Source organism: Oncorhynchus kisutch, linkage group LG12, assembly GCF_002021735.2.
Source record: "Oncorhynchus kisutch isolate 150728-3 linkage group LG12, Okis_V2, whole genome shotgun sequence".
NCBI lineage: Eukaryota > Metazoa > Chordata > Actinopteri > Salmoniformes > Salmonidae > Oncorhynchus > Oncorhynchus kisutch.
The window spans coordinates 14,409,200-14,431,189 of record NC_034185.2 but is presented as its reverse complement, the minus strand read 5'-3'; the positions used below and the strand labels follow the sequence as shown (position 1 = coordinate 14,431,189).

Here is a 21,990-nt window from a genome sequence, read left to right as displayed (position 1 = left end):
GCACTGTATGACATCACTGGGTAAGACCACAGAAATCATGCACTGTATGACATCACTGGGTAAGACCACAGAAATCATGCACTGTGTGACATCACTGGGTAAGACCACAGAAATCATGCACTGTATGACATCACTGGGTAAGACCACAGAAATCATGCACTGTATGACATCACTGGGTAAGACCACAGAAATCATGCACTGTATGATATCACTGGGTAAGACCACAGAAATAATGCACTGTATGACATCATTGGGTAAGACCACAAAAATCATGCACTGTATGACATCACTGGGAAAGACCACAGAAATCATGCACGGTATGACATCACTGGGTAAGACTCTTGTTGCTAAAAGTATGCTCATGGTCGATGGTATGAAGCAGCAACATCTGACTAATAACATCTGCAGAGTACTGTAGACAAGTACAAGTAGACAGTGAGGATTCAGCATTGAGTCATGCCAGACTTGGATGTGAGAAAATCAAAAGTTAGACAGGTGTTATCTAACAGCACAAATAGCATTCACTAATTAGCGGCCCCTGTTCAAACTGAAGCCATAGTGTCTCAGCACAGTGAAAAAGGAGAGGGCAGACAAAGTTTGCGACGCACAGACAGCTGGGGATGCAATTAAGGAGCTCTCGTGTTGAGAGTGAGGATGGAAAGATGGTGTGAGAAATTAAGGCACGAGAGACAAAAAGTTACCCCCCTAGTAACCACACGGTTCACTGTAAAAGACTGACACCTGCAGCAGGGTGTGTGTGTGTGCACAGCGTGCGTGGGGTGTGTGTTGCACGCGTGGCATGCACTTGTGTTTGAGTGCTGTGTAACAGAAACCCCTCTCCCATAGCATCTGCTAAATGCCTGCTTGAGAACGCACTGGGGCTGCCGCAGTCAAACTACACCAGACCATGTTTATGACATAGTTCAGAAAATAGCCATGCAAGTAGATACCCTTAAGCTGGGCGTAAGGAGTCAGTAGTATATAGGGATCCTGACTCAGCCATGGTACTATGTACTTACCATATGGTCTCAGCCTCTTTGCTGTAGGTAGATGTAGCAGTGTAGGCTACTGTTTCTGTCTGGGGGTTCATTCCCTCTAGATCACACCTCAAGGAGCAGTGTCAATAAAGAATGAACATACACATTCCATAGCGCTACATAGTCCTATATCCACTTACAGTTGAATTCAGTGCTATGATCAGGGTCATATTCATTCGGCACCAAAGGGAAGAAAGCTGACTGAAATGGGCTGGGTGTATCTGAACTTGTACAATAATAAAACGCTCATTTTTTCTTTTTCGAGGCAAAACGTTTTGTTGTTCCCTGCAGGTGACTGCTGGCTGCTTGCTGCTATTGCCTGTCTGACACTGAATGACAAGCTGCTGTACAGAGTTATCCCATCAGACCAGAGTTTCACAGAGAACTACGCTGGTATCTTCCATTTCCAGGTACTGTATGGTCATAGTCAAAATCACCTGGGAACTATTCAATCGATATATGTAGACTCAGGACCTACTAAACTCTACTAAAACCTACTAAAAATAAATGTCCTCTCACTGTCAACTGTGTTTATTTTCAGCAAACTTAACATGTGTAAATATTTGTATGAACATAACAAGATTCAACAACTGAGACATAAACTGAACAAGTTCCACAGACATGTGACTAACAGAAATGTAATAATGTGTCCCTGAACAAAGGGGGGGGGGGGGTCAAAATCAAAAGTAACAGTCAGTATCTGGTGTGGCCACCAGCTGCATTAAGTACTGGATTGGATCTCCTCCTCATGGACTGCACCAGATTTGCCAGTTCTTGCTGTGAGATGTTACCCCACTCTTCCACCAAGGCACCTGCAAGTTCCCGGACATTTCTGGGGGGAATGGCCCTAGCCCTCACCCTCCGATCCAACAGGGCCCAGACGTGCTCAATGGGATTGAGATCCGGGCTCTTCGCTGGCCATGGCAGAACACTGACATTCCTGCCTTGCAGGAAATCACGCACAGAACAAGCAGTATGGCTGGTAGCGTTATCATGCTGGAGGGTCATGTCAGGATGAGCCTGCAGGAAGGGTACCACATGTAACGCACAGCGTTGAGATTCCCTGCATTGACAACAAGCTCAGTCCGATGATGCTGTGACACACCGCCTCAGACCATGACGGACCCTCCACCTCCAAATCGATCCCGCTCCAGAGTACAGGCGTAATGGTGTAATGGTGTAACGGTGTAATGCTCATTCCTTTGACGATAAATGCAAATCTGACCATCACCCCTGGTGAGACAAAACTCGTCAGTAAAGAGCACTTTTGCCAGTCCTGTCTGGTCCAGCAAAGGTGAGTTTGTGCCCATAGGCGATGTTGTTGCCGGTGATGTCTGGTGAGGACCTGCCTTACAACAGGCTTACAAGCCCTCAGTCCAGCCTCTCTCAGCCTATTGCGGACAGTCTGATCACTGATGGCGGGATTGTGCATTCCTGGCGTAACTCGGGCAGCTGTTGTTGCCATCCTGTACCTGTCCCGCAGGTGTGATGTTCGGATGTACCGATCCTGTGCAGGTGTTGTTACACGTGGTCTGCCACTGCGAGGATGATCAGCTGTCCGTCCTGTCTCCCTGTAGCGCTGTCTTAAGCGTCTCACAGTACGGAGATGGCAAGTTATTGCCCTGGCCACATCTGCAGTCCTCATGCCTCCTTGCAGCATGCCTATGGCACCTTCACGCAGATGAGCAGGGACCCTGGGCATCATTTTTGTTTTGTTTTTCAGAGTCAGTAGAAATGCCTCTTTAGTGTGTTAAGTTTTCATAACTGTGACCTTAATTGTCTACTGTCTGTAAGCTGTTTGAAATGTCTTAACTTAATTGACCAAGCATGGGAAACAGTGTTTGAACCCTTTACAATGAAGATCCGTGAAGTTATTTGGATTTTTACGAATGATCTTTGAAAGACAGGGTCCTGAAAAAGGGACATTTATTTTTTTGCTGAGTTTATATCTTATTCATGTTTGCCAAAAAATATTCCCTGTACTGAATATAAATCACTGAACCTTCAGTAGGGCACACTTTAAAAAAATGTTGCAATGGGAATATGAAACTCTGTGATCTAATAGGAAAAGTACAAATAGAACCTCCCTGTGTCAATATTTTCTTATAATTTTCTCCCTACTGAACACAACCCAGCTCTCACTACCTCTCATCACCTCCCTTGCTTCCATTATCCCGCAGTTCTGGCGTTATGGCGAATGGGTGGACGTCGTGGTGGACGACCGTATCCCCACCTCCAATAACCAGCTGGTGTTCACCAAGTCCTTCAGGAAGAACGAGTTCTGGAGCGCTCTGCTGGAGAAGGCTTACGCCAAGTAAGTGTGAATGATGATGCCACAACACAAGTCTATTAATAATACACCTTGGGGAAAATAAGGGTGCTCAACAACAACAACAGCAGCAACGACAACCCAGCCTCTGCGTCACTGTCGACTTGCATAACCTGGTTCAGATTGACCAAAGTGAATTCACACCTTTGTATTCTCCACTTAAATCATACAAGATGATGTACAATTTGTAAAGTTTACTACAAAATCATAAACTGTATGGATGTCTCCTGGTCAGGTTGCACGGTTCCTACGAGGCCCTGAAAGGTGGCAACACCCTGGAGGCCATGGAGGACTTCACTGGGGGTGTGACAGAGTTCTTTGAGATGTCCGAGGCTCCAAAAGAACTCTACAAGATCATGAAGAAAGCCCTGGAGAGAGGCTCTCTGATGGGCTGTTCCATAGACGTGAGTCAGTCTGCTCTGTGCTTTCTACTGTGACTGAACCCAGGCACCCCACGACCCTGTATCTCTGTTCTGATGGTCTGTCCATTCTATCACTCTCGCAGGCCTTGCTGCCGAGTCACTGTGAGACTGAAACTGCGAATGGACTGGTCAGAGGCCACGCCTACTCTATCACTGCACTAGAGGAGGTACGGTAATGGTCATGGAGCCACTAGAGGAGGTACGGTTATGGTCATGGAGCCACTAGAGGAGGTACGGTTATGGTCATGGAGTCACTAGAGGAGGTACGGTTATGGTCATGGAGACACTAGAGGAGGTACGGTAATGGTCATGGAGACACTAGAGGAGGTACGGTAATGGTCATGGAGCCACTAGAGGAGGTACGGTTATGGTCATGGAGTCACTAGAGGAGGTATGGTTATGGTCATGGAGACACTAGAGGAGGTACGGTTATGGTCATGGAGACACTAGAGGAGGTACGGTTATGGTCATGGAGTCACTAGAGGAGGTATGGTTATGGTCATGGAGACACTAGAGGAGGTACGGTAATGGTCATGGAGCCACTAGAGGAGGTACGGTTATGGTCATGGAGTCACTAGAGGAGGTACGGTTATGGTCATGGAGACACTAGAGGAGGTACGGTTATGGTCATGGAGTCACTAGAGGAGGTACGGTTATGGTCATGGAGACACTAGAGGAGGTACGGTTATGGTCATGGAGACACTAGAGGAGGTACGGTTATGGTCATGGAGACACTAGAGGAGGTACGGTTATGGTCATGGAGACACTAGAGGAGGTACGGTTATGGTCATGGAGACACTAGAGGAGGTACGGTTATGGTCATGGAGCCACGGTCAAAGCCAAAGCCTCTGGTCAAACCTCTACCAAACTGTAACGTAGCACTTAACATTATTAGACAGATGAACAACCTGAATTAATGTTATTGTATTGTTGTTGATTGAATCTGGACATTGCACTCTCAAAAATAGCATAAAATAAGACCTGGCATAAAACAAAGAAATAAATAAAGAACAACAACTCTATGAATATGTTACAACACAGTATCTACTAATATGAGGTGCGGGCCAAACTGTCTTTCACTGCTGACCAAGGGTGTCTTTCTTAGTGTGACAAGCTTAAGGTTACCAAGGATACCAAGATTCGCCTAGTTCAAATGCGGAACCCCTGGGGAATGGTGCTATGGAAAGGGCCGTGGAATGCCAAGTGAGTGCAGAATCAATCAGCCAACCAATCAACCCTTCAAATCAATAAACAATCCATCATTTTTATTCTTCCAGAAACTGGCTGTGCAGCAAGAGAAACATAAAATACATAACATAGTCATAACATAACAACGTGGCCTACATGTAACATGGCGACTTTTATTTTCTCTCCGCAGGTCCAAAGAATGGTCCACCATCTCCAGCTCAGACAAGGCCAGGCTGAAGAAGAAGACGGTTGAGACGAGCGAGACTTGGTGAGCTGAACGAAGCCCTCTGATAATTGTCAATGTTTCAGACATCAGGGCTGGGCACTGTAACAAAGGATTCCTGTGCAAATGGATAAACTACAATCTATTCTACTTTATTCTCCATATAGGATATCCTTTGAGGACTTCAAAAAGAACTTCACCAAGCTGGAGATCTGTAACCTGACCCCTGACACACTTCTGGACGACAGGTCCCATAGCTGGACGGTGGCGGTCAACGAGGGCCGCTGGGTACGAGGCAGCTCCGCCGGAGGCTGCAGGAACTTCCCAGGTACCAGGTTGACTTTGGGCTGGAAAAAATAGTGTTTGAACTATGCTGATTTGTAATGGTGCACATCATGGTTATAATGCCCTCTTCATTCTGCTTCAACTACACACTTTCTCAGCTGCTTGTTAGCCAAAACTAGTACCTAGTAAGAATGAAGACATTGACCCCCACTGACCACGTCTCTGATGTCCCACAGACACGTTCTGGACCAACCCGCAGTACCGCATGCGTCTGTATGAGGAGGACGATGACCCCGACGACCCCGAGCATGTGGCGTGCACCGTCATGGTGGCCCTGATGCAGAAGGGCCGGAGGAAAGACCGCAGCAAGGGTGCCAAGCTTTACACCATCGGATTCTCCATCTACGAGGTAGGTTATACCTCCTGATAAACCACAGGACACAACTGGAGGTATTCTTGATCACCTAACCAGGATAAATGCTGGGACATTCTTCTGGGTTGTGACCAGTTGGTACAAAACAAGTTACATATTTTCGAAATTGAGTGGAAGGGGGCGAAACTACTGAAGAAATATTCACATTTATTTACCATTTCAAAACATGTTGCTACGGTGCGCCCTACTGAACATGGCCCAGGTCAGGTGGTATGGTTAGGAAAACTCCTAGCTCTAGCATTTCAAATCAAATCAGTCATATATTAATCTTGGTTAACCCAGAATTAAAATAGTGCGTAATTTGGTCAGATGCTCAATTCGGTTCTGGAGGGAAGAGTGTTAGAAATGGAGATTTCTGGTTTGCGAAGTCTCCTTCCTCGTGAAAGGAAACCCTAAGCCAAAGAGCTAATCGCTCAAAACGTAAGCCTGTTTGTATGTTTGTTCAATAAATGATCAGATCTATACATAAACTGAGTGCTCCCTTTTCTTTATTTTCCTGGATAGTCACCCATTGGCGTGTCCTGGGGCAAGGAATGTTTTGGGGATTTTCAAGTCCCTCAGTCGAGCACCTAATTCCCGTTTTGTTCAAGCTGGTCTGGAGTGTGTTTGTTTACCATATTGGCAATGTAGTCATGGTGATAGTGACTTATGTTCTTGTCCTCAGGTGCCCAAAGAGGTATGATGGCCAGGGAATGGAGGACCTTGTTGTGATGATGTCAGAGCTGATGTCAGAGCTATCCCAGTAGTCACCTGACTGTGGTCAAAGTGCTACTTATGTGTGTCAGTCTACCTCCGCTTCAGAACGTAAAACTTGGTGTACCTCTGTCTTAACTTGTAGCTCTGTCTTGGTGTGTTCAACATGAAACCTTAGTTATAAAATTGCCGACACAACACACCAAAAACACACAAGAGACTTTCAGATAAAAACACATATTATTTTATCAGAACTGCATCAAATACATATGTGAAATATTTGAAAATAATCTACCCAGGTCTACCTTAGACATTTGTTTTATTCTATTATACTGATTCAGTCATTTTAAAAATTCCTTTATCTAGTATGATAAGTCATTGCCTGTGCATCCCTCCTCTGTCCCTCCTCTCTCTCTATCCCTCCGTTCTCTGTCCCTCCATCCTCTATCCCCCTCTCTCTTTCTATCCCTCCATCCTCTGTCCCTCCTCTCTCTCTATCCCTCCATCCCCTATCCCCGTCTCTCTATATCCCTCCATCCTCTATCCCCCTCTCTCTCTATCCCTCCCTCCTCTGTCCCTCCTCTCTCTCTATCCCTCCATCTTCTGTCCCTCCTCTCTCTCTATCCCTCCATCCTCTGTCCCTCCTCTCTCTCTATCCCTCCATCCTCTGTCCCTCCTCTCTCTCTATCCCTCAATCCTCTATCCCCCTCTCTTTCTATCCCTCCATCCTCTGTCCCTCCTCTCTCTCTATCCCTCCATCCTCTATCCCTCCATCCTCTATCCCTCCATCCTCTGTCCCTCCTCTCTCTCTGTCCCTCCATCCTCTGTCCCTCCTCTCTCTCTATCCCTCCATCCTCTATCCCTCCATCCTCTGTCCCTCCTCTCTCTCTGTCCCTCCATCCTCTGTCCCTCCCCTCTCTCTATCCCTCCATCCTCTATCCCTCCTCTCTCTCTGTCCCTCCATCCTCTGTCCCTCCTCTCTCTCTATCCCTCCATCCTCTATCCCTCCCCTCTCTCTATCCCTCCATCCTCTATCCCTCCTCTCTCTGTCTATCCCTCCTCTCTTTCTATCCCTCCTCTCTCTCTATCCCTCCATCCTCTAACCCTCCTCTCTCTCTGTCCCTCCATCCTCTATCCCCCTCTCTCCCTCTATCCCTCCTCTCTCTCTATCCCTCCATCCTCTATCCCCCTCTCTCTGTCTATACCTCCATCCTCTATCCTCCTCTCTCTGTCTATCCCTCCATCCTCTATCCCTCCTCTCTTTCTATCCCTCCTCTCTCTCTATCCCTCCATCCTCTATCCCCCTCTCTCCCTCTAACCCTCCTCTCTCTCTATCCCTCCATCCTCTATCCCCCTCTCTCCCTCTATCCCTCCATCCTCTATCCTCCTCTCTCTGTCTATCCCTCCATCCTCTATCCCTCCTCTCTTTCTATCCCTCCTCTCTCTCTATCCCTCCATCCTCTATCCCCCTCTCTCACTCTATCCCTCCATCCTCTATCCCTCCTCTCTCTCTATCCCTCCATCCTCTATCACTCCTCTCTCTCTATCCCTCCATCCCCTATCCCCCTCTCTCTATATCCCTCCCTCCTCTGTCCCTCCTCTCTCTCTATCCCTCCCTCCTCTGTCCCTCCTCTCTCTCTATCCCTCCATCCTCTGTCCCTCCTCTCTCTCTATCCCTCCATCCTCTGTCCCTCCATCCTCTGTTCCTCCATCCTCTGTCCCTCCTCTCTTTCTATCCCTCCATCCTCTGTCCCTCCTCTCTCTCTATCCCTCCATCCTCTATCCCCCTCTCTCTTTCTATCCCTCCATCCTCTGTCCCTCCTCTCTCTATATCCCTCTATCCTCTGTCCCTCCTCTCTCTCTATCCCTCCATCCTCTATCCCTCCTCTCTTTCTATCCCTCCATCCTCTATCCCTCCTCTCTCTATATCCCTCCATCCTCTATCCCCCCCTCTCTTTCTATCCCTCCATCCTCTATCCCTCCTCTCTCTTTATCCCTCCATCCTCTATCCCCCTCTCTCCCTCTATCCCTCCTCTCTTTCTATCCCTCCATCCTCTATCCCTCCTCTCTCTATATCCCTCCATCCTCTATCCCTCCTCTCTTTCTATCCCTCCATCCTCTATCCCTCCTCTCTCTCTATCCCTCCATCCTCTATCCCCCTCTCTCTCTACAGATGATTGGGAGCCAGCAGCACCTGCAGAAAGACTTCTTCCTTTACAATGCCTCCAAGGCCAAATGCAAGTCCTACATCAACCTGCGTGAGGTGAGCGAGCGATTCTGCCTGCCCCCCGGGGAGTACGTGATCATCCCTTCGACCTTTGACCCCCACGAGGAGGGAGAGTTTATCCTCAGAGTCTTCTCCGAGAAGAACAGCACCTCAGAGTGAGTGACTGGGAGTGGAGGGAGAGAGGGGCTGCTATGGTAGAAGGGTTAGGGGAGAGAGAGAGGGGCAGCTATGGTAGAGGGGTTAGGGGAGAAAGAGAGCGAGATCGGCAGCTATGGTAGAAGGGTTAGGGGAGAGAGAGAGGGTTGCTATGGTAGAGGGGTTAGGGGAGAGAGAGAGGGACTGCTATGGTAGAGGGGTTAGGGGAGAGAGAGAGGTTCTGCTATGGTAGAGGGGTTAGGGGAGAGAGAGAGGGGCTGCTATGGTAGAGGGGTTAGGGGAGAGAGAGAGGGGCTGCTATGGTAGAGGGGTTAGGGGAGGGAGAGAAAAGGGGGCTGGGTTGCTATGGTAGAGGGGTTAGGGGAAAGAGAGAGAGGTTCTGCTATGGTAGAGGGGTTAGGGGAGAGAGAGAGGGGCTGCTATGGTAGAGGGGTTAGGGGAGAGAGAGAGGGGCTGCTATGGTAGAGGGGTTAGGGGAGGGAGAGAAAAGGGGGCTGGGTTGCTATGGTAGAGGGGTTAGGGGAGAGAGAGAGGGGTTGCTATGGTAGAGGGGTTAGGGGAGAGAGAGAGGGGTTGCTATGGTAGAGGGGTTAGGGGAGAGAGAGAGCGGCTGCTATGGTAGAGGGGTTAGGGGAGAGAGAGAGCGGCTGCTATGGTAGAGGGGTTAGGGGAGAGAGAGGGGCTGCTATGGTAGAGGGGTTAGGGGAGGGAGAGAAAAGGGGGCTGGGTTGCTATGGTAGAGGGGTTAGGGGAGAGAGAGAGGGGTTGCTATGGTAGAGGGGTTAGGGATGAGAGAGAGCGGCTGCTATGGTAGAGGGGTTAGGGGAGAGAGAGGGGTTGCTATGGTAGAGGGGTTAGGGGAGAGAGAGAGCGGCTGCTATGGTAGAGGGGTTAGGGGAGAGAGAGGGGTTGCTATGATAGAGGGGTTAGGGGAGAGAGAGAGAGGGGTTGCTATGGTAGAGGGGTTAGGGGAGAGAGAAAGAGAGAGAGGGGCTGCTATGGTGGCGGGGTATTTCAGTGTGTTGGTGTTTCTATGAATGAGTGTGTGGATTCATTTGTTTCTGTGGATGGCCATTTGTGTGTGTGTGTGTGTGTCTGCATGTGGGTGCATGTGGGTGCATGTGGGTGCATGTGTGGGTGCATGTGTGGGTGCATGTGTGGGTGGCATGCCAGTCAAGGGTGACAGAAAAAATGAAGCTTCCATGCCTTTGATCTTGCGCCTTCGATGGTGATGAGTAATGTCTCTCTGTTCTCTTTCAGGGAAACCGAAAATACAATTAGGTCAGACCATATAGAGGTTAGTAAATGGACTTGCGTCTCTCTCTCCTCTCTCTCTGACTTGCCACAGGCATTAAACAAAGCATGTGTGTCCATGTATGCTGATGATTCAACCATGTACGCGTCAGCAACCACAGCTAATGAAGTCACTGAAACCCTTAAAGAGTTGCAGTCTGTTTTGGAATGGGTGGCCAGTAATTAATTGGTCCTGAACATCTATAAAAGTAATAGTATTGTATTTGGTACAAATCATTCCCTAAGTTCTAGACCTGAGCTGAATCTGGCAATGAATGGTGTGGCTGTTGATCAAGTTAAGGAGACTAAATTACTTGGTGTTACCATAGATTGTAAACTGTCTTGGTCAAAACATATAGATTCAATGGTTGTAAAGAAGGGGAGAGGTCTGTCCGTAATAAAGAGATGCTCTGCTTTGACACCACAAAGCAAGTCCTGCAGGCTCTAGTTTAGTCTAATCTTGATTATTGTCCAGTCATATGGTCCAGTGCTGCAAAGAAAGACCTAGTTAAGCTGCAGCTGGCCCAGAACAGAGCGACACGTCCTGCTCTTCATTGTAATCAGAGGGCTAATATAAATACTAAGCATGCCAGTCTATCTTCGCTAAGAGATGAGGAGAGAATGACTGTGTCACTTCTTGTTTTTATAAGAAACATTAATGAGTTGGAAATTCCAAATTGTTTGCATAGTCAACTTACACACAGCACTGATACACACACTTACCCTACCAGACCTGCCACCAGGGGTCTTTTCACAGTGTCCAGGTCCAGAACAAATTCAAGGAAACGTTCAGTATTATACAGTGCCATGAGTGCATGGAACTCCTTTCCATCTTATATAGAGCAAGTGAACAGCAACCCTGGTTTCAAAAAACAAATAAAGCAACACTTCACGGCACAACGCCTCTTTCTCATGTGACCTACTAGTTGTGTGTATGTACTGACATGTATGTGGAACTGATAGATGCACACACACACTACATGTTCATGTTTTTAAATTGTAAAGTGTTTTGTCTGTTTTGTCTTTTTCGTGTGTCGGACCCCAGTAAGACTAGCTGTTGCCATTGGCGTCGGCTGATGGGGATCCTAATAAATCGAATCAAATCAACCTGTTGTCCATATGCACCTGTTCATGTCTGTATGTCTGCGTCTTTGTCCTCCGCCTACAATTAATACATCACTCAAACTTGAATGAAAAATATAGTCCCACCACTGACAATCTCTCTCTCTCCATCTTCCCTTCTCTCTTTCTCTCTCTCTCCCTCTCTCCCCTTCTCTCTCTCTCTCTCTCTCTCTCTCCCCTTCTCTCTCTCTCTCTCCCCTTCTCTCTCTCTCTCTCTCTCCCCTTCTCTCTCTCTCTCTCCCCTTCTCTCTATCTCTCTCTCTCTCTCATTACTATTACTGACCAGGGTTTGATGGTTCATTGTTCATTTCAATGTTAACTTCTCCATTTCATTTTTATGTTTATTGTCCATTTCTTCCTCACGCCGACAGCAAGGCAAAAACAGGACAAAGAAAGGAAAGGTACAGTGTGTGCATCATCATAGTTTCTTTTGATTTACCCAAATTATGACGAGACATTGAATATTGGATGTTTTTCATGACATCCTCTTTCATTTCTCGCAAGATTAAATAAATTACCATTGCGACCAGTGTCATTTCACATGTAGACTTAAAGCCAATTGAACATTAGCCCGGGGGCCCCTGATCTCTTCGAGCTGTGAAGCCCAACTCCTACGGCCATTACTATACCAAACACAGGAGTTGGCTATACAGCACAAACAGAAAGGGATCCAGGCTAATGGAAATGTTGTTCTACGTCCAGTGAGTTTACTGTCATTTTCTTCTTCTATTCTGTGTCTTTCACCTCTACCACCAATCATCTCTAACCCCTGTGTCACATGTCCACCTCTACCACCAATCATCTCTAACCCCTGTGTCACATGTCCACCTATACCACCAATCATCTCTAACCCTTGTATAACATGTCCACCTATACCACCAATCATCTCTAACCCCTGTGTCACATGTCCACCTATACCACCAATCATCTCTAACCCCTGTGTCACATGTCCACCTATACCACCAATCATCTCTAACCCCTGTGTCACTTCAACTACCCCCTCCCACCATCCACCCCACGACCGTCTACCACTTCCCCCCCATTACCACCCCCCAAACCACCACCGTCCACCCCACAACTACCACCCCCACCCCACCACTACCACTACCACCCCCACCCCACCACTACCATCCCGCCACCATCCACCCCACCATTACCACCCCCACCCCACCACTACCATCCCGCCACCATCCACCCCACCCCCACCCCCACCATCCACCCAACGCCCACCCCCAGCCCATCGTGTTTGTATCAGACAGAGCGAAGGCCAACAAGGAGATTGAGCAAGATGACATCGAGGTTCAGAAGGAGAAGAAAGAGAAAGTAAAGGTTGTTCTCCTTTGAGAGAGGAGGGGGGCAGAGGGGAGGGTTGTTCTCCTTTGAGAGAGGAGGGGGGCAGAGGGGAGGGTTGTTCTCCTTTGAGAGAGGAGGGGGGCAGAGGGGAGGGTTGTTCTCCTTTGAGAGAGGAGAGGGGCAGAAGGGAGGGTTGTTCTCCTTTGAGAGAGGAGAGGGGCAGAGGGGAGGGTTGTTCTCCTTTGAGAGAGGAGGGGGGCAGAGAGGAGGGTTGTTCTCCTTTGAGAGAGGAGGGGGGCAGAGGGGAGGGTTGTTTGTGGTGAAACCTATTGTGAAGGCATGTGTTTGTCAAGGTGGCCAAGACAGGGAGGGGATTGGGGGGCAAGTGTTTAAATTGGGCGGGAATTTGCATAAAAATAAGAGTCTAGTAGCATCAGTTGTGATGTGTGTGTAGCATGAATGTATATGTGTTTAGGTGTGTGTTTATGCGTGTGCACGCACCCAAACCATGCCAGTGAAGTTGCACTTGACACAATTCTACCTGTAGGTATTTTACACCATTTTGCATTCTCCAATGTAGCCATTAGCACAGTGTAACCTCTGACCTACTAAATTACGGGGTCAGTGACAGGGCTGAAACCAAATCTACCCCAGGCCACATAGCATCTCCTGTCCTGACCAGGGGGAGACTTCCGGACACCCCCACTGATCCACAATCAGATTTAAAAGGTCAACCTATCTCCAGTAACAATGCACCTGTTCTGAGGAACTGTGTATTTACATACTCATATCTGCCATTGATTGGTTACCATGGTTCCTCCTCTGGTGGAAAGGGGTAATGAATAAACAAATGATAGACATTTAGGGCAGATTTTACTTTCGCCATTTGTCTATGGATGTCCACAATGCAATCAAAATTAGCATGGCTTTGTGTAGTGCATGTTGGGATATACCACTTTTTAAACCAGCCTGAAACCTGATAACATCATGCCTTCACTTCCATCGATCTTCTCTAAACGTTTCTTTCTCTCACTTTCCCAATCAGCCAAAACCACAGCAACCGGATGAGGAGAGCGGAGAACACAAAATGTTTAGGGCCATTTACCAGCAGATTGCTGGGGAGGTGAGTGATGGTGTGACACCCGAGGGGGCGATAAGGATAGGTTATACTGAGGGGGTCTACATGCACACAGCTCAAAGGAGATATGTCCCCTCTATAGGACATGCAGATCTGTGCCAACGAGCTCAAGGTGGTCATGAAAAGGGTACTGGAAAAACGTGAGTGCTGTCATGATCCCTCATTTTTAATGCCAGAACCTTCCTCTTCCCTTGTGCCCACTATGTCCGTCAGTGGAGGCTGCTGAGAGGAGGACGGCTCATAATAATGGCTGGAATGGAGCGAATGGAAACCATGGAAACCATGTGTTTGACATATTTGATACGATTCCACCTATTCCGCTCCAGCCATTACCACGAGTCTGTCCTCCCTCAATTAAGGTGCCACCAACCTCCTGTGATGTCCACCTGTCATGTCCTTTTTGTACACTTGTTACGTAGTGTCCACTCTGTAGTATGCACTTGTCTTCCAAATGATATTTTTCTCCACAGATAATGACATGAAGACGGACGGCTTCAGCTTAGAGAGTTGCCGGAGCATGATCGCTTTGATGGATGTATCCTCCCATATGATTAATACTGGAACTCTATTTGAATGTTTCTAATACCATCTCGGGTCTACGACTCTGGTTGCCTGTCTATGTAAACACAGAGCAAACAACAATATTAAAAAGGTACGGACGGATACAGTAGTAAAAGCAGTACTTCAAAAAACATACATAATTCTATGAAATGCAGTTCTTCACACCAGAGGAGGCTGGTGGGAGGAGCTATAGGAGGACAGGCTCATTGTAAAAGCTGGAATGGAATTAATGGAAGGTATCATACACATCAAACATGGAAACTACATAAATGGACTCTGCTCCATTAATTCCATTCCCGTCAATACAATGAGCCCATCTTCCTATAGCTCCTCCCACCAGCCTCCACTACTTCACACGGTAAAATATTGCCTGGTGTTTCTTCCTTAACTACTTCTCAGACGGACGGCACAGGAAAACTGAACCTGCAGGAGTTCAAACACCTGTGGAGTAAGATCAAAGCCTGGCAGGTAGGATCCTCCTGTCCATAACTCTCCAGAGCCTGATGGTTGAGGGGAAAACTTCCCCTTAAATCTAATTTACCCTTAGTCTCCCGTTGCCATCACTACTAAGTGAAATGTTAGGATGAAGGAGGAGTCTTCTGCATTTTTTTTGTTAAGAGCCCCCGACGCTCAAACGGAACATTAACATGCAGTACGGTTTTGGAAGCATAAGGACCTTATCTTTCATATCAGCGATAAAAAATATAAAAAATTGTAAAAAATGTTAAATTGAAACCCACCTTGATAGGATTAGTGTTCCCACATGGCCATATCTCCATGTTACAGCGCTTGTTTACAGAAAACAGACGGAAGACAAGAGGTGACCACCTGTGCGAATGAGCTATCTAGCATGCTCCGAACACCTGTGCGAATTAGCTATCTAGCATGCTCCGGACACCTGTGCGAATGAGCTATCTAGCATGCTCCGAACACCTGTGCGAATTAGCTATCTAGCATGCTCCGAACACCTGTGCGAATTAGCTATCTAGCATATTCCGAACACCTGTGCGAATTAGCTATTCTAGCATGCTCCGAACACCTGTGCGAATGAGCTATTCTAGCATGCTCCGAACACCTGTGCGAATTAGCTATCTAGCATGCTCCGAACACCTGTGCGAATTAGCTATCTAGCATGCTCCGAACACCTGTGCGAATTAGCTATCTAGCATGCTCCGAACACCTGTGCAAATTAGCTATCTAGCATGCTCCGAACACCTGTGCGAATTAGCTATCTAGCATGCTCCGAACACCTGTGCGAATTAGCTATCTAGCATGCTCCGAACACCTGTGCGAATTAGCTATCTAGCATGCTCCGAACACCTGTGCGAATTAGCTATCTAGCATGCTCCGAACACCTGTGCGAATTAGCTATCTAGCATACTCCGAACACCTGTGCGAATTAGCTATCTAGCATGCTCCGAACACCTGTGCGAATTAGCTATCTAGCATGCTCCGAACACCTGTGCGTAAGTGTAACTCAGGAAGAGTAGCGGAAGTGTAATTTCGTCAGATAGAGGCGCCTACTGTGTAACTGTATGGATCTTTGCTTAACTACCTTATCTTAACCTATCTGTCACTGCTACAGTGCAGTTTAGTATGATGAAGGCTCTATAGCTGTATGGATCTGTAACTGCTACAGTGTAGTTTAGTAGGATGGAGGCTCTATACAGTGGGGCAAAAAAGTATTTAGTCAGCCACCAATTGTGCAAGTTCTCCCACTTAAAAAGATGAGAGAGGCCTGAAATTTTCATCATAGGTACACTTCAACTATGACAGACAAAATTAGGAAAAAAAATCCAGAAAATCACATTGTAGGATTTTTAATGAATTTATTTGTATGGATCTTTAACTGCTACGGGAATTGCATCTTTTTTATTTGAAGGATTCTTTCTTGCTGATGAAAGATAAGGACCATATGTTTTGAAAACCATATCGTAAGCAATGATTATTAAACATTAAAACACAGCGTGGGGATTGTAGTTCACATGTTGTGGGCGAAGGTAATAGCTGTAGGGAGAAGGCAGAATGCCACCTAGAGTTTGAGAGAGATGGATTCACAGCGATCATCAACAGATAATTTTCGGCCCAATATTGAAATTCATTGAGATTGACTGTTATGTGTTCACTGTGTGCAGCTGATCTTCAAGAAGTATGACAAGGACAAATCCAGCACCATCAGCAGCTTTGAGATGAGGAACGCAGTCAATGACGCAGGTGAGTTCCATGGACAAACTTATTCAGCCGTTTAGTTCCAGCAGGGCCACGTTCAGTTGCCAAACGTTTTCTAATGTTACAGATAGCAATACCATGAACCGAGCCGACTTATTATTCTACATGTCAGACGCATGTTTGTTCTACAAATTTGTATCTGAACGTTCCAAAATGTTTCGTCTTGCTGAATGTGCCTCCAGGTGAATGGACTTAGAAGTCTTCCCAGAGAGCCATGAGTTGATTACTCCTTTAGAGTGCTGACCCGAACCATGGCACACAGTGTTGGCTTAGATATTTTCTTTTCACATTTTCCTTTCCAGCATGGTTCCAATCCAACAGCTATAGTGGATGTTTAACCAGGCCAGTGAAGCTCGGCTTGGCTCAGTACTAGTGTAAAAAGGGTATTATGAACCACACACACAAACCACAGTCAGGTTGAAAGGACATGGGCATGGGCCCTCAAATCCTCTAAAAGTTCTACAGCTGCACCATTGAAAGCATCTTGACTGGCTGCATCACGGCTTAGTACGGAAACTGTACCGCCCTCGATTACATGGTGCTACAGAGGCTTGTGCAGACAGCCCAGTACATCATTGGGGCCGAGCTCTCTGCCATCCAGGACCTCTATATCAGCCGGTGTAAAAGGAAGGCTCGGACTCCAGCCACCCAAACCATAGACTGTTCTCTCTGCTTCAGAACAGCAAGCGCTACTGGTGATTCAAGTCTGACACCAACAGGCTCCTGAACAGCTTCTATCCCCAAGCAATAAGACTGCTAAATAGCTAATAAAATGCCTACATGGACTATCTGCAATGACCCTTCTATTTACGTTTGCACTGTCTCTATGCACACGCTACACACTCACTCACACGGGCACTCCAGCACACACACATTCATACAGACGCTACACGTACACACACACACAATCTTCATATACGCTGCTGCTACTCTGTGGATCATAAACTCAGCAAAAAAAGAAACGTCCCTTTTTCAGGACCCTATCTTTCAAAGATAATTCGTAAAAATCCAAATAACTTCACAGATCTTCATTGTCAAGGGTTTAAACACTGTTTCCTATGCTTGGTCAATGAACAATTAATGAACATGCACCTGTGGAACGGTCGTTAAGGCACTAACAGCTTACAGACGGTAGGCAATTAAGGTCACAGTTATGAAAAATTAGGACACTAAAGAGGCCTTTCTACTGACTCTGAAAAACACCAAAATAAAGTTGCCCAGGGTCCCTGCTCATCTGCGTGAACATGACTTAGGCATGCTGCAAGGAGGCATGAGGACTGCAGATGTGACCAGGGCAATAAATTGCAATGGCCGTACTGTGAGACGCCTAAGACAGCGCTACAGGGAGACAGGACGGACAGCTGATCGTCCTCACAGTGGCAGACCACGTGTAACAACACCTGCACAGGATCGGTACATCCGAACATCACACCTGCGGGACAGGTACAGGATGGTAACAACAACTGCCCGAGTTACACCAGGAACGCACTGTCCCTCCATCAGTGCTCAGACTGTCCGCAATAGGCTGAGAGAGGCTGGACTGAGGGCTTGTAGGCCTGTTGTAAGACAGGTCCTCACCAGTTAGTCACATGTCTGTGGAACTTGTTCAGTTTATGTCTCAGTTGTTGAATCTTGTTATGCTCATAGACATATTTACACATGTTAAGTTTGCTGAAATAAAAGCAGTTGACGGTGAGAGGACGTTTCTTTTTTTGCTAAGTTGATATCCTGATGTCACCTTACCCGTATACATACACTATATATATATATATATATATATATATATATATATAGCAGTATGTGGACACCCCTTCAAGTTAGTGGATTCTGCTTTTTAGCCACACTCATTGCTGACAGGTTCATAAAATTGAGCACACAACCATGCAATCTTCATAGACAAACGTTGGTAGTAGAATCTCAACCCCCACTAAATGCAAACTGTAAGGGCTCTTATTTACATTCAAACCTTACTGAAGATCTCTTTCCAACAAGTCCGTTTGTGAAATTTCTGCCCTGCTAAAGCTGCCCCGGTCAACTGTAAGTGCTGTTATTGTGAAGCGGAAACATCTAGGAGCAACAATGCCGCAACATGGTAGGCCACACAAGCTCACAGAACGGAGCCTGGCGCGTAGAAATTGTCTGTCCATGATTTTTTACATTTTTATGCCCATACACTACATGACCAAAAGTATCCCTGCATTGTAAATATGGTACTGGCACTGACCCTAGGAACTTTGACCCTGTATATAGCTTACTTTCTCTTGATCTTTCTATTCTTGTGAATTTTTGTTCTGTCATGGAACTTCTACACAGGGACATTCAAAGTCAAACTTAACTGACAATAAAGGATGATTGATTTAACTGGAGAGGTTCCAGCAAACTTGATGCACCACAGTACACGTCTGTCAGGAGCTCTGCTGGGGCAGTCCCGTTAGTTGTCTTATATACTGCTTACACAGACAAGTTATATGTGCATGGTTCATACGGTTGGTTCCTGCATGTGTTTGGGACCGTCTCCTATTTTAACTTATAGAACATATTCAGGGCATTCTGCCACATATCTTTACTAAGCACAGGCAGGACCAAAGATTAATTATGACACGGAAGACAAAATTAACATTTAAGGCTGTCTCTTCACACAATTTTCCATCACAGTTCTTCTTGACTTTTGTATTTTTTTGAGTACTACATACAGTATATTGATTTATTGTATTGTTCGGAAAGAGCACATGACAAAATATCTTCCACTGTGGTTACAGCAAATCCTTCATCTTGTATCCGTTCCACTGCCCCCCCCCCCCCATTCCATTTAGGGTTCCGCTTAAACAACCAGCTGTATGACATCATCACGATGCGCTACGCTGACGAGCACCTCAACATCGACTTTGACAGCTTCATCTGCTGCTTCGTCAGGCTAGAAGGCATGTTCAGTAAGTACACACTGGTTTGATAAATGTAAATTCCACCAGAAACATCAACAGGCATTCATCTCATTGAATAAGAGTCAGAGATAACAGAGAAAGATAGGTGGTGGTCACAGGAGGTTGGTGGCAACTTAATTGCAGAGGAAGGACTTGTGGTATTGACCAGAGAGCTATTGGTGGAACGGTATCAAATACATGGTTTCCATTTGCTCCATTCCGGCCATTATTGTGAGCCGTCCTCCCCTCAGTAGCCTCCACTGATAGAGCTACTGTTTGATCTGTACGAGGTCTCTTTGCAGGGACGTTCCATGCCTTTGACAAAAACGGAGACGGCACAATCAAGCTCAACGTCCTCGAGGTAAAAAGGTCACGTCACGTCCATACAAAGAGGAATTCAGTCCATTAACTCCTGTCCTCTTCTGCTTTCTTTCATCTCCAGTCTTAACCTGTTTTTGTTTTTCATCTCCTCTTGTTACAGTGGCTCCAGTTGACCATGTATGCTTAGATCACCCAGCCATGCTCTCTGGTCTAACCTCAGCTATGCTTCTACCAACATCGCTTAGATCACCCAGCCATCAGAGGAGTCCTGCTCTCTGGTCTACCCTCAGCCATGCTTCTACCAACATCGCCTTCCTCTACCTCAGCCAATTCCCCATGTTCTCACTCTGACAAGACATTGCCATTACTCTCATTCTAGCATAGAAAACAAATTAAATGCAATGGTGATATGTTCTGCAGTCACGCTGCACAAATGATATATCTCACGACGCCGAGAGAAGTGTGTAATGTCTCAAGAAAGTACATTAACACGATGTAGCGATCTTCTAAGACACACAGGTTGGCTGGAGAGAAAGACCACCTGGAATGTCAACTTTGACTGGTGAGAGGTATCACCCTGGCAGCACCGAGGGACTTGAATGGGGAACCCTTGCTCCAGTACATTCAAGTGTTATTGCCTGTCCTTAAAGGGGAAGGTTTTAGAACACCAGCTCACTGTAAATAACATGTTTAGCATTAGTGGATTGAATACATATCATTGCTTAGCTTTACTTCCTGAAGTGTTCCCATTCCCCTTTAAGTCATTGGTGGTAACTACATTACAAGGTCAATGTTGTGTTCCTGTAAGTCTCTGTGATAATATCATGTGGATACTCAGATCTCGAGAGACAGTGATGACGTTGTTGGACTGGATTGTTTCAGAAGCATTTTTTTTCTTCTTCCATTAAATTCAAACTTTACGAATGTGTCCCAGTATGTACAGTATGGGATGAGAGTTATCGAGTCTTGAACGCTAAACCAAATCTCTTAATGTTGATCCCAGGTTGAATTGTATAATGAATGTTTAGGATTTCAAATAAATACGATGTAAATTAAGCATTGCCACAATTACCCGATAACTCATCTACCCAATAAGGCGGATTGGTTTTCTCCAACAGAACTGAACATTGATGTGAACAACGGTTAGATGGTCTACAATGAACAGGGCTCTAGTCTAACATTGTTCTCACACTTTTTTTAGTTGGTGGTACCAAAAACTATTTTTCGTGCAGTGTCACACAATAGAATACATTTGAGTAATCTTTTAAAGTCATTATAAAGTCATTCACAATGCTTTATTAAGGATGTTATTAGAAAAATGAGTTGTTGGGTTGACAATTAGGATGTTTTTATATTTTATGGTCAAAATAGGGCTCCTGAATTTTCAGATGTTTTTGTTCAAGAGAGATGAATTTGCCTTAATCTTTATGTGCGCTAATATTATATATAGGCCTAAAGTTAATTAGTGCTAATTCACCACATGAGGAAGTGGAAACGCAAAACACATTAGCTAGATCGCCAACTCTAATCATAAACTGGATGGTTCGAGCCCTGAATGCTGATAGCCGTGGTATATCAGACCGTATATCACGGGTGACAAAACATTTATTTTTACTGCTATAATTACATTAGTAACCAGTTTATAATCGCAATAAGGCACTTCTGGGGTTTGTGATATATGGCCAATATACCACAGCTATATACCACACCTGTGTTGCGCTGTGCATAATAACGGCCCTTAGACGTGGTATATTGGCCATATACCACACCTCCTCGGGCCTTATTGCTGAAATATGGTGAGCCTACATGGGTTTGAACAGTTATGGACTATTCACAATGCCCATCTCTTACGGCCACCTCTTAAAATTATACATTAAACTAGTGAAAAAGCCATCCTACGTCACATTAGTGTCCATTTCCCCACTGTGTATCACAGTTGTGGATGACCAAAACTCCATATCAGTCTAGTTGGTCCTAAGTAAGCTCATATAGCCCTCAAGCTCTGGACTTCAAAGCCAGTTCCACTGTGTTCCCCTCGAATCAGGGACCGATTTAGACCTGGTGGATGCAGTTAACTCAGGTAGAACAGAAAACCAGCTCTGGACCTCATAGGGTAAGA

The 21,990-nt window shown here is 46.1% G+C and overlaps 1 protein-coding gene across 4 annotated transcripts in view; it reads left to right on the top strand.

Annotated features, from left to right (window-relative positions):
* Positions 1–20,927, top strand: part of capn3b (calpain 3b) — a 28,017-nt gene extending 7,090 nt beyond the window's left edge. Inside the window, exons 3-23 of one of the 4 annotated variants that reach the window (XM_031836946.1) lie at positions 1,329–1,447; positions 3,218–3,351; positions 3,602–3,770; positions 3,872–3,955; positions 4,894–4,991; positions 5,167–5,244; positions 5,367–5,527; positions 5,721–5,893; positions 6,582–6,593; positions 8,784–8,992; positions 10,254–10,290; positions 11,780–11,809; positions 12,645–12,731; positions 13,747–13,824; positions 13,922–13,979; positions 14,310–14,374; positions 14,800–14,868; positions 16,536–16,614; positions 19,443–19,559; positions 19,853–19,911; positions 20,032–20,927. In XM_031836946.1, coding sequence (XP_031692806.1) covers positions 1,329–1,447; positions 3,218–3,351; positions 3,602–3,770; positions 3,872–3,955; positions 4,894–4,991; positions 5,167–5,244; positions 5,367–5,527; positions 5,721–5,893; positions 6,582–6,593; positions 8,784–8,992; positions 10,254–10,290; positions 11,780–11,809; positions 12,645–12,731; positions 13,747–13,824; positions 13,922–13,979; positions 14,310–14,374; positions 14,800–14,868; positions 16,536–16,614; positions 19,443–19,559; positions 19,853–19,911; positions 20,032–20,058 — 1,943 coding nt within the window. In that variant the 3' untranslated portion in view covers positions 20,059–20,927. Of the gene's footprint in view, positions 1–1,328; positions 1,448–3,217; positions 3,352–3,601; positions 3,771–3,871; positions 3,956–4,526; positions 4,532–4,893; positions 4,992–5,166; positions 5,245–5,366; positions 5,528–5,720; positions 5,894–6,581; positions 6,594–8,783; positions 8,993–10,253; positions 10,291–11,779; positions 11,810–12,644; positions 12,738–13,746; positions 13,825–13,921; positions 13,980–14,309; positions 14,375–14,799; positions 14,869–16,535; positions 16,615–19,442; positions 19,560–19,852; positions 19,912–20,031 lie in introns of those variants that run through there. The other 3 variants (XM_031836945.1, XM_031836947.1, XM_031836948.1) reach the window with 3 other exon arrangements.
* The last annotated feature ends 1,063 nt before the right edge of the window (positions 20,928–21,990 follow it).